This window comes from Aphis gossypii, chromosome X (genome assembly GCF_020184175.1).
Source record: "Aphis gossypii isolate Hap1 chromosome X, ASM2018417v2, whole genome shotgun sequence".
NCBI classification, from domain to species: domain Eukaryota; kingdom Metazoa; phylum Arthropoda; class Insecta; order Hemiptera; family Aphididae; genus Aphis; species Aphis gossypii.
In genome coordinates, this window is record NC_065533.1 from 46189652 (window position 1) to 46202816 (window position 13165).

General features: G+C 29.1%; 1 protein-coding gene across 1 annotated transcript in view; it reads right to left on the reverse strand.

The window, feature by feature from the left end:
• Positions 1-9228, reverse strand: part of LOC114130522 (uncharacterized) — a 56762-nt gene extending 47534 nt beyond the window's left edge. Inside the window, exons 1-2 of the mRNA XM_050206488.1 lie at positions 8805-9228; positions 4028-4346 (exon numbers count right to left, since the gene is read on the reverse strand). Of these exons, the coding sequence (XP_050062445.1) occupies positions 4028-4208 (181 nt within the window). The 5' untranslated portion in view covers positions 4209-4346; positions 8805-9228. The remainder of the gene's footprint in view (positions 1-4027; positions 4347-8804) is intronic.
• Positions 9229-13165: the final 3937 nt, after the last annotated feature.

Consider the following 13165-nt stretch of genomic DNA (forward strand, 5'->3'; position numbering starts at 1 on the left):
ATAAATATTTGTGCATTTGATTTCGTAACCGTTTTCATGTACCTAATTCAAATAATAATAAGTATATATATATATATGTATATATATATATATTGTATTTGTATACGTATAATGTTTTGCGCCAAATAATGATGACAAAGGTTCATATATTATGAACTTGAACTTGACGGGGAACTGAGAAAATTAATTTTTGCCGACGACGTTTTAGTCGCAAGGGCAGAAAATTATTTTTGCATCAATAAATGTCTTAATCCGGCACCAGCGCGCATGTTACGTCCCCTCCGCCGCCACTGTTGCGAACATGTTCACCCGCCGTCGACTGTTTATAATATAGGTAGTTGTCCCGCTCGGAACTTGTATACATAATATAATGTTTATAGTGTACGCTATAGCCACGCCAAATCGATCGGCTCGCAGAGATATTAGCAGAGTTTCATGAGCATGTTCCGCGATACCCCGAACGCCTTGAGATTCATTGTCGATACATTATATCTATAACGTGTATATTATTCCTATGGTATATTATATTTAATTTATATAAAATGTGTGAATGTTTATCCGACGGTGATAGCTTATAATAATACGCTTCGAGGCCTATGCAACCACTGAACCCGCATACCGACTGTTATAAGCGCTGTATAAAGTGTTAAAAATTGTATCGAAAACGAATTTTTAAGACTTTTGAAACGTGCATAACTATATAAATAAGCCGGATGTAAGGACATTGATATATTTAAATATTTTTTCAAATAATATTGGATGAGTACAAAAGGCCGGCAATAAAGCCCGGTTAATTTATTCAATCCCCGTCATCGCGATTGGGACCAGGCTTAAATTGAACGTATATAACTTGCAAAAATCGTTAATTCATTCCACGATTTTATTGCGCTGGATGATGGATGTCCGACAGGGAAATAAAAAACAAAATAAGTTTTGTTCTTTATTATTAGAGGATTGAGAACAATCGTGTTCCGATAAGAGACTTTATAGTATGTGCAAAATTAATCAGACTGTATAGATAACGTGCGTGCATATATCATAATATACCTATGTAATATGTATATTGTATATTATAATCATATATTATATACCATAAGAACGATTTGATGCAATTAATAATTGTGAATTCAGAGCATATTACACAGTACGCTATTGAAATTCAATAGATACTCACGACTTTGTCGAGAGTTTTCGTGACTAAAATGTTACATCCATCTTACAGATCTTAGCGTTTTTAAATTTTGAAGGGGTTAATCGATTTTGATATTTGTTTTCTCACGTGTATTGAACTTGTCGTTATGTCTCAATAGATTTTGACAGATGATTTTGACGTACTTTATTTTTGTACATATACCTATGTATATCTATTACAGGTATAGCTTGGTATAAATAACGTATAATGTTTCAAGATTATAATATGTTCTGAAAACGTTGTTTCCTTTTACATTTACGGTCAAGTGTTCGAAGTACAATTCAATGTTTCATGCAGCTGTATAATATCTCTACAATCATCTAACGAGAGAACTGCACTGTCAGACAGTGGCGCCTACGGGTTGACTGAATAAAATATACTTTAGCAATAGGTAGTAAAATCTAGATCTTTAAGTATCATCATTCAGTCTTGGCGTATATTCCAGACAAAATTAATACTCCTAATATATAATATTATATAGAACGTATTTTTTTCTAGAATTTACGTATCACATATCTCAAACAATGTATAATCCTAAAGATCGCGAATTTATAAATCTTATAGTAATCTTAAACATCCATAACTTTGATTTTTTATAAAAACAGATTAATAGAACTCCTACACTCCTACACATAGGTTATAGATATAGTTATTTTTGGTTACAAATAGATACCTACGTCAAATCTTCTACATATTTCTTTAATTTAATTTGTTTAAACCAAATAATAATATTAAAATATTAAATCACGTAGTTGTATGAACCAAATAGATATTAAAACTATTTTTCAACTTGAATTATATATATGTACATTCATAAATATACAAGTTACAAGTACATAGCCACATAGGTACCTACACCGTAGGTGGTGTATATTAATAGTATAAGCATATTGTATTTAACTATACAGATGTCTACTTGCAGTTACCTTAATATATAAATTATACATATATACCACGCCTCACTTATTGAAACTCACTGATGAGGAACATGCTATATAATGTAGCAAGAAGAAAGAAAAATCCTAAATATTTAAAATGCAATAAAAAAAAAATAGATTAGCAACTAATTTAACATTTAACATTTCAATATTGTAGTACATTTCTATTAACTATATAATTCTAAGATATCTATTAATACATGATCAATTTTATATTATGAATTAATATTAAACAGTTTATTATTTTTTTTTTTTATAAGCATAGAATGTTGTAATTAAAACCATATAAAAATAGCTCTTTAATATTGAAAATCATATATTATACATTAATATATCAATAAGCTAATCATTATTTTTATATGCATATAATATAATATAGGTAGTATCGGTAAGTAATGTATGAATTGTGTACTAAACACTAACTATGTAACGATTTAATCTTAAAGTATACATACGCGTTTACCTAATTAAATAAAAATTATTTAATATTATATTAATAAAAATCTATTTTATGAGACACGTGTTTATTATAACTTTCACAATAAAATAATTTTATAGTGAAGTACCAATTTAATATAGTTTAATATAATGTAACATTTAGAGTATAATAATAGTTTCATTGCCCAAATGGCGTTTCAAGTAAAACCAGTTTGATTTTACATTCCTCAAAAAATAATGTAACTGCTATCAATGTTTATTTTATTATACCTACATCAAACAACGCATAATTTTTCACTATATTATAAAAATTAGTAAATTTTTGGTGTTTTTTTAAGCTACATGCTCGAATAAATGTTTTAAATTGTTATATGTGAATATTTTATGAGTGCCTTACTACAAGCAAAAAATAAAAACATTAGTTTTCAATTTAAACTTAAACAATTCAAGATTTAAACGTGATTTAACATAACTTTTATGAGATTAAAATGTTTATTATAATATATTAATCATAAACTTACTATACAATTTGTTTAGATATAATTTATTCTAACATATAATAAATTATGTTAAAATATAGCTATTATTTTTTTTTTTTTGTATCAAGCCTCTTTAGTACTTGATTATTAATTGTCACTATAGTTTTACTCTAATGAAGTACCTATAATACCAATTATTTAGTATATCTAGTATAGTAGTACACCATACAAGTGATTTAAATTAACAAATTGAGTTTTTTCAGAATTTTTAATGCTACATTTTTTCTTAAGTATTATTTGTAACATTTATTTTAGGCAATTAAACTTTTCATTAACTTGAATATAGGTACAAAATATAAAAAACCGTTAAATATCTTTAGACCTTTCGGTTAATTAAGCCAATAATACATAATATACTAATATTTATACTTTATAGTGTATTCTATAATACCTATATCTTATAGGTTAGGTACTATGGTAAATATTATAGTAAAACTGTTAAAATCACAGTTTTTCAAGCTCTATACTATTTAATCAATACTTTAAATAAATTTACTTTGTTCTTGTATTTATTATCTATCTATATAATTGTTTAATTGTGTTATTGATTAATTTAATTTTTTACGTATTTATTTTATTAAATTCTCCAATTTTTTTTGTAAACTAACGTCTATTACATCTTAAGCAATAATAAAAAAAAAATAGAATCATTTTTAGAATTAATAATTATCTACAAATATTTATAACAATCAAATTTAATAACGTTTGTATACCTATAAACTATTTCAAGCTTATTTAGACTAACTATAAATACATAAATTTATAATGTATATATAAAGCTATAACCAAATTTTGTATAAGTATTTTATGTTATTTTTTTATGGATTTCTATTGTAATTGAACTTTTTATTTACAAAGTATAATTGTTTAAACATAACTATGCTAAATTATACGAAGTAATATGACTATTTGAGACTTACCAGTTGGTCCATTGATATTGGATGAGAACGGTGCGCAAGCAGCAAGAGGCAGTGTCAATTTCATATTAGTTCCGGTTCCACCGACCACGATTGCAGGATCTGGAGGTGAAGTCTTCATGTCTCGGCAAAGGCTGGACACGGAAAAATCAGTACACTTAGTCACTGATGTAGAGTTGGCCATTTTTTTTTCAATTTTATTATTATTAATTGAAGTTGATTATTTAAGCAACTATTTAGTTATGTTTTGTTCGTGGGTTCCAAACAATTGTCAGTACAAAAATTACTTTAATAAATGTAACCACTTGGAAATCAAAGTTTTCTGAAAAAAATAATTAAAATTATATTATACATAACAATCGAATAATTCATATATTTATTTATACTTTAATAATACAATAGTTAGCTGGTTTTTAATACAAATATATAAACACCAAATAATATTGAATGCAAATTTAATTGTATCTTTTAACTATATAATCTTAAAAAATTATATTTTTAAGAAAAAAAAGTTTATTTTTCCTAAGTTAAAAACAAAATATTTTCCATGAACTTATAATATACGTAGAGTAATACTTAATGATAAGGTGATAAAGTAAGTATAAAGTTTTTTAAAACTGGGAATTTAGTGTAGACTTGACCATTTTTAAGGAGTTAAATATAGGCAATTAGTCAAGTGTATGCGGGAGTGCGTTTCGTATGAAGATTTATTTAGTAAGAGATCATTAATGTATTTTAATTCAATATTGAGAGCGATTTAAATTTCTCAATATTCAGAATTTAAAAATAAAATGTACTAATATAAAATATATATTGTTTCTTAGGTCAAAAAAATGAAAAAAATTATTCTCATGTAAGCTACATTCAAATGCTTACAAACGTTTTAGTCGATTACTAGGATACTGCGGATAAGTACTCGGAATAATTAACATAAGATATAGAATTATAATTTAAGTACAACACTCGGAATTAAATAACTTATTTATGAGTTATAACTTATAAATTTAGATAGTATACCTATTAGTTACTGAAAACCGTTGTATTAAAAATAGTCGTAATTTTATAGTTTGATAAATCACTCCCTACTCCTAGATTTAATCACTATACTGGATTTGCTACTGGTACTTACAATATAATATACTTTTGAATCTTAGTTGTTATTTATATTTTATTACCTTCCTAATAAAAAACTAGAGTCTCTAACATCAGCTGATTAATATTATAAGTATTATTAATTAATAAATGTATGAATCTTACAAATTTCATAACAACCCCGCGATCTAAGATATTCCCCATCTCATATCCCATCCCATCTATTATCATCTATCTTTATCATTCTTTAACCAAACAGGATTGCAGGCTAATCTAAATATTATCATTGATTTTTCTTATAATTTATATTTTACGAGATAATATTTTTATCTTGTAAATGAAGTTCAATATTTAAATTACCAAAACTAACTTACTGTTAAACAAAGTTTGAATAAAAATCAATATACCTACATAATATATAGGTAATAAATATATATTTGTATCATATTATTTTTATATTTATTTAAATTAGTTCATTTATTATATAATTATATTAATGATTAATATTAAGAAGTATAAATGAATATTAGTACTTGCTATTATCTATTTTTAATATTTGATAATTTAAAAATAGGCGCCCATACATATTATATTACCCTGTGGGTCACCTAAGCCTATATATGAAGTTAATTTGTAGGTATAAAATTATACATACAAATAATAAATATAAATAACCATAATTTAAATATCAACTAGGAACCTATACCTATTATAATTTTCTATCGGAGAGAGATTTAACCATTTACGAATAAAAATTAAAAATGTATGATTACAATTTATTTATAGTTTTATTCTATTGATTTTATATTATAAATACTTACCAAATTAACAATTATCATTTAAATATTAATAAAATAAAAACACAATTATAGAATATTGCAGTTTCAAATTTGTATAAGTATTATTTATTCTCATAGAAAACATTATATCCAATGCCAATTATAGCTAAATAATTTAAATTTTATATAAAAAAAATAAACAATTTATTTTATTCATAGAATTACGAGTTAACCTTCATGGATTTTAGATATTTTTAAATTGATTAAATAATCAATATAAAACTTATTCTGCTGTAACTAGATGCGTATTACGTAATTAGTAACTAACTCTATAAATTATTATTGTTTACAGGTAAATAATATTGTATTAGTTTTGCATTCAAACAAAAAAAAATATTGAGTTTGCAATTATCATATAATATACACCATCATTAGTCATTACTCATTACTAGCATATATTATTTAATTAAACCCATTGAGTTATTGAGTTTGAAAGGTAAGTTACATTAACGCAATATAATAATAACACATATGATACATATGTTTCTACTACTATCGTAAATATTTATTTTGATTAATTGATTAATTATGATTAACGAATAAGATTTAATTTAACATTTACGTAAATGTATTTTTAATAAGTAAGGCTACAGCCTCAAGTACTGTAAAGTACAAAAATAAAAATGCTAACTATATAGGTAGGTACTAGTTTCGGACATTGATCATTTATTTTTATTTTTCGATGGTTATAATTTGTGAATAACACAAATTACAAAACTAAAAAAAAAAAAAAAAAAAAAAACATAAAATTATAATACTTACGAGTATATTATATAATGTAAAGAAACTTTTTATTGTCATAAACATCTAACAAAAATACAATTTTATCAGCATAAAGTTAGTTAGGTACCTTCATAAATACTGATATTAAATTTTATTAACATATTTTGTGCTATTTCAAATCAAACTTAATAATTTATAACAATAATAAAGAGGAAGTTGTCATTCTAATTAAAAAATAAATCGTAAAAATGTTGTTAACATTACATGGGTTTTAGGAGTTGCTACAAGATTTTTCAAATTTAAATTAAAAAATAATCTGCATTTCTATAAACTATTTACCTTGGTGTTCGATTTAATTTAAAAGATATTCCAAACTTTTTTAGAAAACAACTTTTTTAATTAAATTCGTCAATCGTTTAACAATCGTCCAGACAATCAACTTTACTTAGAGGGATTGTTCATCATACTTTATCCAAAAATTCTATTCAACCTTACAAATTTTAAAAATGTATTTATAAATAAAAATATTTTATATAGGTATAATATATAATTATAAATTTATGATTATTGTTGTATATATTGTATAGTATAGAAATATCGATGCGACAAGACTAATATTTTTATAGAACAATACTGACATTAAACTATAGCTATACATTTTAATTAAAAAAAACTACATTAGTGATATCTACCATGTATTTATAATTTATATGATGTACAAAAAATATTAGCCATTAGATAATATGAAAAACATGCACAATATAAGGTATTAAAATTAGACCATTTGCGGAGAAGTTTACATAGGAGTTAAAAGTTAACAGGGAACCGAAATCCCTAGAAGTACCTAAATATATAATATAATATACCAAACATAATAATAGTATGAATAAGAATCATCGAAATCCATTAAATCAAATTTTATCATATTTTTTAAATTTTAAACAAGTAAAAGGCACAATACCTATACGCGTAATATAGAAATAATCACAACTGAAAATAATTGAAATATATAATAATGTTAAATTCAAAAAGATTTTCATTAGACCATAAAAATAAAAGTATATTCTCAATGTAAATATTATATTTACTGATTTATGAAGCCTCCCACATTTTTTATAATCATCTGGTAAAATCTATATAATATAGGTGTTAATGTTCAATAATTTTAATTCTCAAAATTATATCAAAATTTAAATAGGTATTATACGCATCTATATAATATTCAGTATAAGCCGTTAGCCGAAGTGTGCAATGACATTTTATTAAATTAAATAAAATGATCGATAATTAATGACAAAATCGTGTGCTGTAGATGGAATCTAATAACGAAAAGATTCAAAGATATAAATGGTTTTATGTCAATCCTACACAATGATGAGATATTTTTATATTTCCATTGTAATGCCGTTATATATTGATGAATAAACGGCGTACTGAAGAAAGCCCACTTAAACCAAATGAAAAACTATACAACAATAATCATGAGATGATCGTTTTAAAAAAAGACATCACGTCTTAAACGATAATTTGATCAATTTATAAAAAAAAAAAATAAGAAAAATACCATTTCCTTTGACGGAATTATATTTCTATAAGTTCCCGATAGGTATTATATGTATATATATAATATATAGATCTAAAAAGAGAGAGAGAACACGCTGATTGTCGAGCAATTTATTAACACGCCTGGCTCAATAATACGATAAATTAGGTATATTATATATTAACTGCTCGCGATACGATAATCATAACAGATTACACTCATTTTCACAAATACTTGTGAAATTGGTTACGGTTATTAAGTTTTTCATGAAATTAAAAACGGACACCACGCCGTCGACTATATCATTGATGATATATATCGACCTATCAGGTACCTACTATACGTCTATATCTACACTTATATATTGCAGAAGGGAGTGAACGTAATACATTATTTTGATTTTTTACGAAGAAAATAAAAATCGCCTTTGCGCGTATAATCGCGCGGCTATTTTACACGCGTAGGTACAATATTATCGGTAACATAAAAATATGATAATATTTTGTACGCCCGTGAAACGTTCAACGGTACAGAGCTACGTCTTAATGAATATTAGGTATATCATAATAAGTCTGGTACTTACTCGACTTACGACCGCGTCTTGTCGGCAAATTCCGATTTCTGATCGACTCGCCAACGGATCGCCGGCGGAACACGACAACGCATCACGACGACGCAATTGAAATATATTTACTTATTATATTTAAGCTTCTGCAGCGGAGCGATTATTAATTCTTCCACGGTAATTTTACGGGCCGTTAAGACCTGGCGGAGAAAAAATTTCTCGGTAACGACGACGACGACGACGAAAACGAAACGGGACCGAATGAGCTCGATCTACCTATATAGTATAACGCCCAATACTGTGTGAGTAGTGTTGTTAGATAATATTTTATTATCTATATATTATTCTGAAAACTGACGATTGAACGCGGTCACCGTGATCGTGGTCGTGGTCGTCGACCGAACGCGTCCGCTCGTCAAACATAGACTACCGCCGACGAGTCTCGAGGTATGATATCGAACGCGGAGAGAGACGCGCGAGAAGAAGGGGCGGCGGCAGCGTCGAAGAGGCGGCGGCTGAGGAGACGGGTCGAGGTGTGAATAGGTGAGCACACACGCACACACTTCACTCACACACACAAACACACGCACACACACACACACACACACACACACGCACACGCACACACACACGTCGCACGCACACACTGAGCGCGCGCACGCACGCGCACACACGAGTTAATACGATAACGCTGTACAAAAAAAAAAAACAGGTATAATCCGCGCGCGCGACAGGTATACGCGGGCGGCGGTCGATCGGACGCGCGCCCGGGCGTTTCCCGCGGGGCACAGGTGTCCTCCTCCTTCCGGCCCGGCTAATCGGCCACCGTCCGCCCATCGGCCCACCCCGTCGTGTGCGCGCGCTTGCGCGGTCGGCCCACCGCCGCCGATCGCCTCGTCCCGGCCGGCGCGGACCGACCGCCCACCGGACGCCCGCGACAAAGTCCGAGCGACGGCGGGCGCACCCTTACGCGCTCGGTTTACCGCCACCGCCACCGCCACCCCGCGACGAAACGATGGAGACGCGCACGACCGTCCGCCGCTAGCCGCCTGTTTGTGACCAAATCGTATATCTTATATTATTATATTCAATAATGATATTATTCAAATAACACAATATCATCTGCATTGTTGTGATCGTTGTTGTAGTCACTATATATATTATATTATAATAATATAGGTAAGTATATAATATTATATTTATATATTATATTAATTTATACTTAAATAGTCAAGTTGTACGCAAGATATTCATATTATATTATATTATACGCTCGAAGCGCGTGTTATTTGTGTGTAAAATGAATTTTTTATTGTTTTTTTTTTTTTTTTTATTTTATTGAATTTACCTACCTAATGTATAATGCATACACATAGTTTTATATAACGTTAATTTGTAACGTATTTAAGGACTTAAAATGATTTTGATGACAACTCGAGACCTATTAAAATAATATTATATTAATATTTATTTTAATTTTGCTCAACTTTATATATACCCATGTACGTATATTAGTAGGTATATTACGCATATAGTGAAACGGTTTCACTAAAATCTACTGGACACTCGGTCACTGAAATTTTGTCCGTTATTTAAAATGTGTCTTTCACGGTAGGTTTTGCTATATTTAGATACTATACATTAGCGATGAGCGAGAAATTAAAACGGTTATTATGATAACCGTATATAGATATTATAAAAAAGGGCATGGACCAATTGCGCCTAAAACAAAATTTTTATACTAGGGTCAATATACCAATTGCGCTGCATATATTTTACGGTTAGTGTACCAATTGCGCTCTTTTTATTTTACGGTCAATATAGTATATACCAATTGCGCTTGAATTTAAATTATATTATTCTAAATTGCCATGCTCAAATTATTATTATTGTTAAAACATGCAAAATACAAATATTATGATTACCATAAACTCAAAATCTTATTACTTTATGTCTTATGTTTTAATATATTTTTTAACAGTGTATTATTATATATATTAATATAGGGAATTTTATGAAACGTTATTATTATTACGCACATATTTTGATTACGGAAGTACGCATTTGAGTGATGGACGAAAACAAGTTTTCATTATCATCGGATATATTTTATCAGCCTAATTGTTTCGTTGCATACAATATACTGTAGATAGAAGAACACATTGATGATACCCATTATAAATATAAATCATATTGATAGATACCCAATACTTATGTCTTGTTAATCATCGTTTAGTATACGTTTTAGTTGTTTGAAGTTACAATATGGATCGTTTTACAAAACCTTTTAGTGAAAAAGGTAAACCGTTATTAGTTCTTGACGAGTTTAAGTTCCGAAAATGTACTATTTCAAAAAATGGAATAAAATAGAGATGTACAATTAAATCGTGTACTTCGAATTTTTTATGTGATGTGAGTGAAACGGTGCTTTTAAAATCGAATTTTGATCATAACCACGAAGCAAGTTCAACTATTAATAGACAAATTGTTGCTAATTCATTAAAAAGAAAAGCAACAGACCAAGTTACAACACGACCACTAAAACTAATTCGGAATGAAGTGCAATCAAGTGCGTTAGATTTAACATTAAACGATGTGCATTCTATACGACGAAGCGTTTATCGTACTCGTGGAAAAACGCTACCACCTATACCAAAAAATGTAACTGAAGTGCATACAGCTTTAAATAATTTGGATACAAAACAAGGGTGAGAATTTATTGCTTATAAACGACAATATGTTGAATATAATATGTTTTTCCACCAAATCAAACTTAGAATTTTTATGTAGTTGTGACAAAATATTTGTCGATGGAACATTTGAATTTTGTTCTAAATATTTTTACCAACTTTTTACAATACATGGTTCAAAAAATACCATCTAATATAGAAGTATAAAAACATGATAAATAATAACAGCGTGGAGAATAAAAATAAGATATAAAATAAATGAACAAATAAAAACATTTCTAACTTCCCATAATATGGTAAACTTTTTGTAAGTTAATTTAAATGGTATAACACTTTTAATTTATTGTACTTAGTTGAGTAATGTTGACCCCACAAAGCTATGTTTACCCAGACAAATTCTTATTATTTTATTTTGTTGTAACTGAAATGGTTTGATTACATTTTCAAGTGTGCTACCCCAGATCCTAATGTCTTATTGGAACACTGCCTGATAAAAAGACACAATTCTCATGCGGTATTGTGGTAAAATGAAATGCAGTTTATAAAAATTATGAACTGATATGCGCGGGCGATTTATTAAATAATTTATAAGTAGAGTTAACCTCAAATGATTATTGAAAGTAACATCCATGGTTGAAATATATTGTATATTTCACCATGGTAACACCTAAATATCTAATAGGTATACTTTGTATTCTTAGAATTGTATGACTAATATTTAAGTTATTACATATATTTTCATCGTTTTCAAAAAAGAAAATTGTTAATTCGTTTAAAGGAATATTTGCGCTATTAATAATGAAAGTCAAATAAAAAGTCTTAAATATTCAGTGACAATTGCATGTATGTAAGTAAATGTTTAACTTTATTTAGTTCATATATTGTTTTAGCATGAACAGATTTCCATGTCTTGCCTGAAGATAGACGACACATTGTATCATCTGGGTATGTTCCCTGTGAACTTGCCTAACCAAATTATAGACTTTTGTTTATTATTTCATAATTAGGTAAAATGTATAATACTACATATGCATTTTTTGTAGCTCCAGTCGGACGCTAGCCACACTTTGACCACGTCCTGCGCATTGACGCACAGCAAGTTCAAGTCAACGTCGACGTGCGCGCGATACTCCCGGGCCATCGTGGATGCCGTCCTTTTGCTCGATCGTCATCAGCGTCCTCCTGGACGACTGTATCGTGTCCAACAAGTGCTTGTACGCCGCTTCCAGCATCTTTTCCTCGTCCTTGGTCATGGACTTCCCGCACACGGCCAACTTACACATGTAATGAACCACGTCCGAGGACCGGTTCACCTCCTGAGCCATCTTCACCTTCCACAACCTGCCTTCCTTCGATTTTATTGCTATGCCATCGAGCACTTTTTCCACGTACAATTTTCTCCTCAGCGCACATTCGGCGGCGTTGTACTGCATGTATGTTGTACCACAACCACTTTTCTTTCGTTTCTATACCTGCGGCAGTGAACGCTTGTTCAACGTCCATTTTTCTCCTTGGCGCATTTTTGCGAATGTACATGACGTAGTGGAGCGGGTGGCGGTAGGGGGGGCGTGGCTCAAGGCTCAAGGGCTCAAGGGCTCATACATCAGAACTGTCCAAATCATACTACTCGCTTCATTTTCTACAAACTTTTATTCTCCCCATCCAAATATTTTTGTCTTTTTAAAAGTT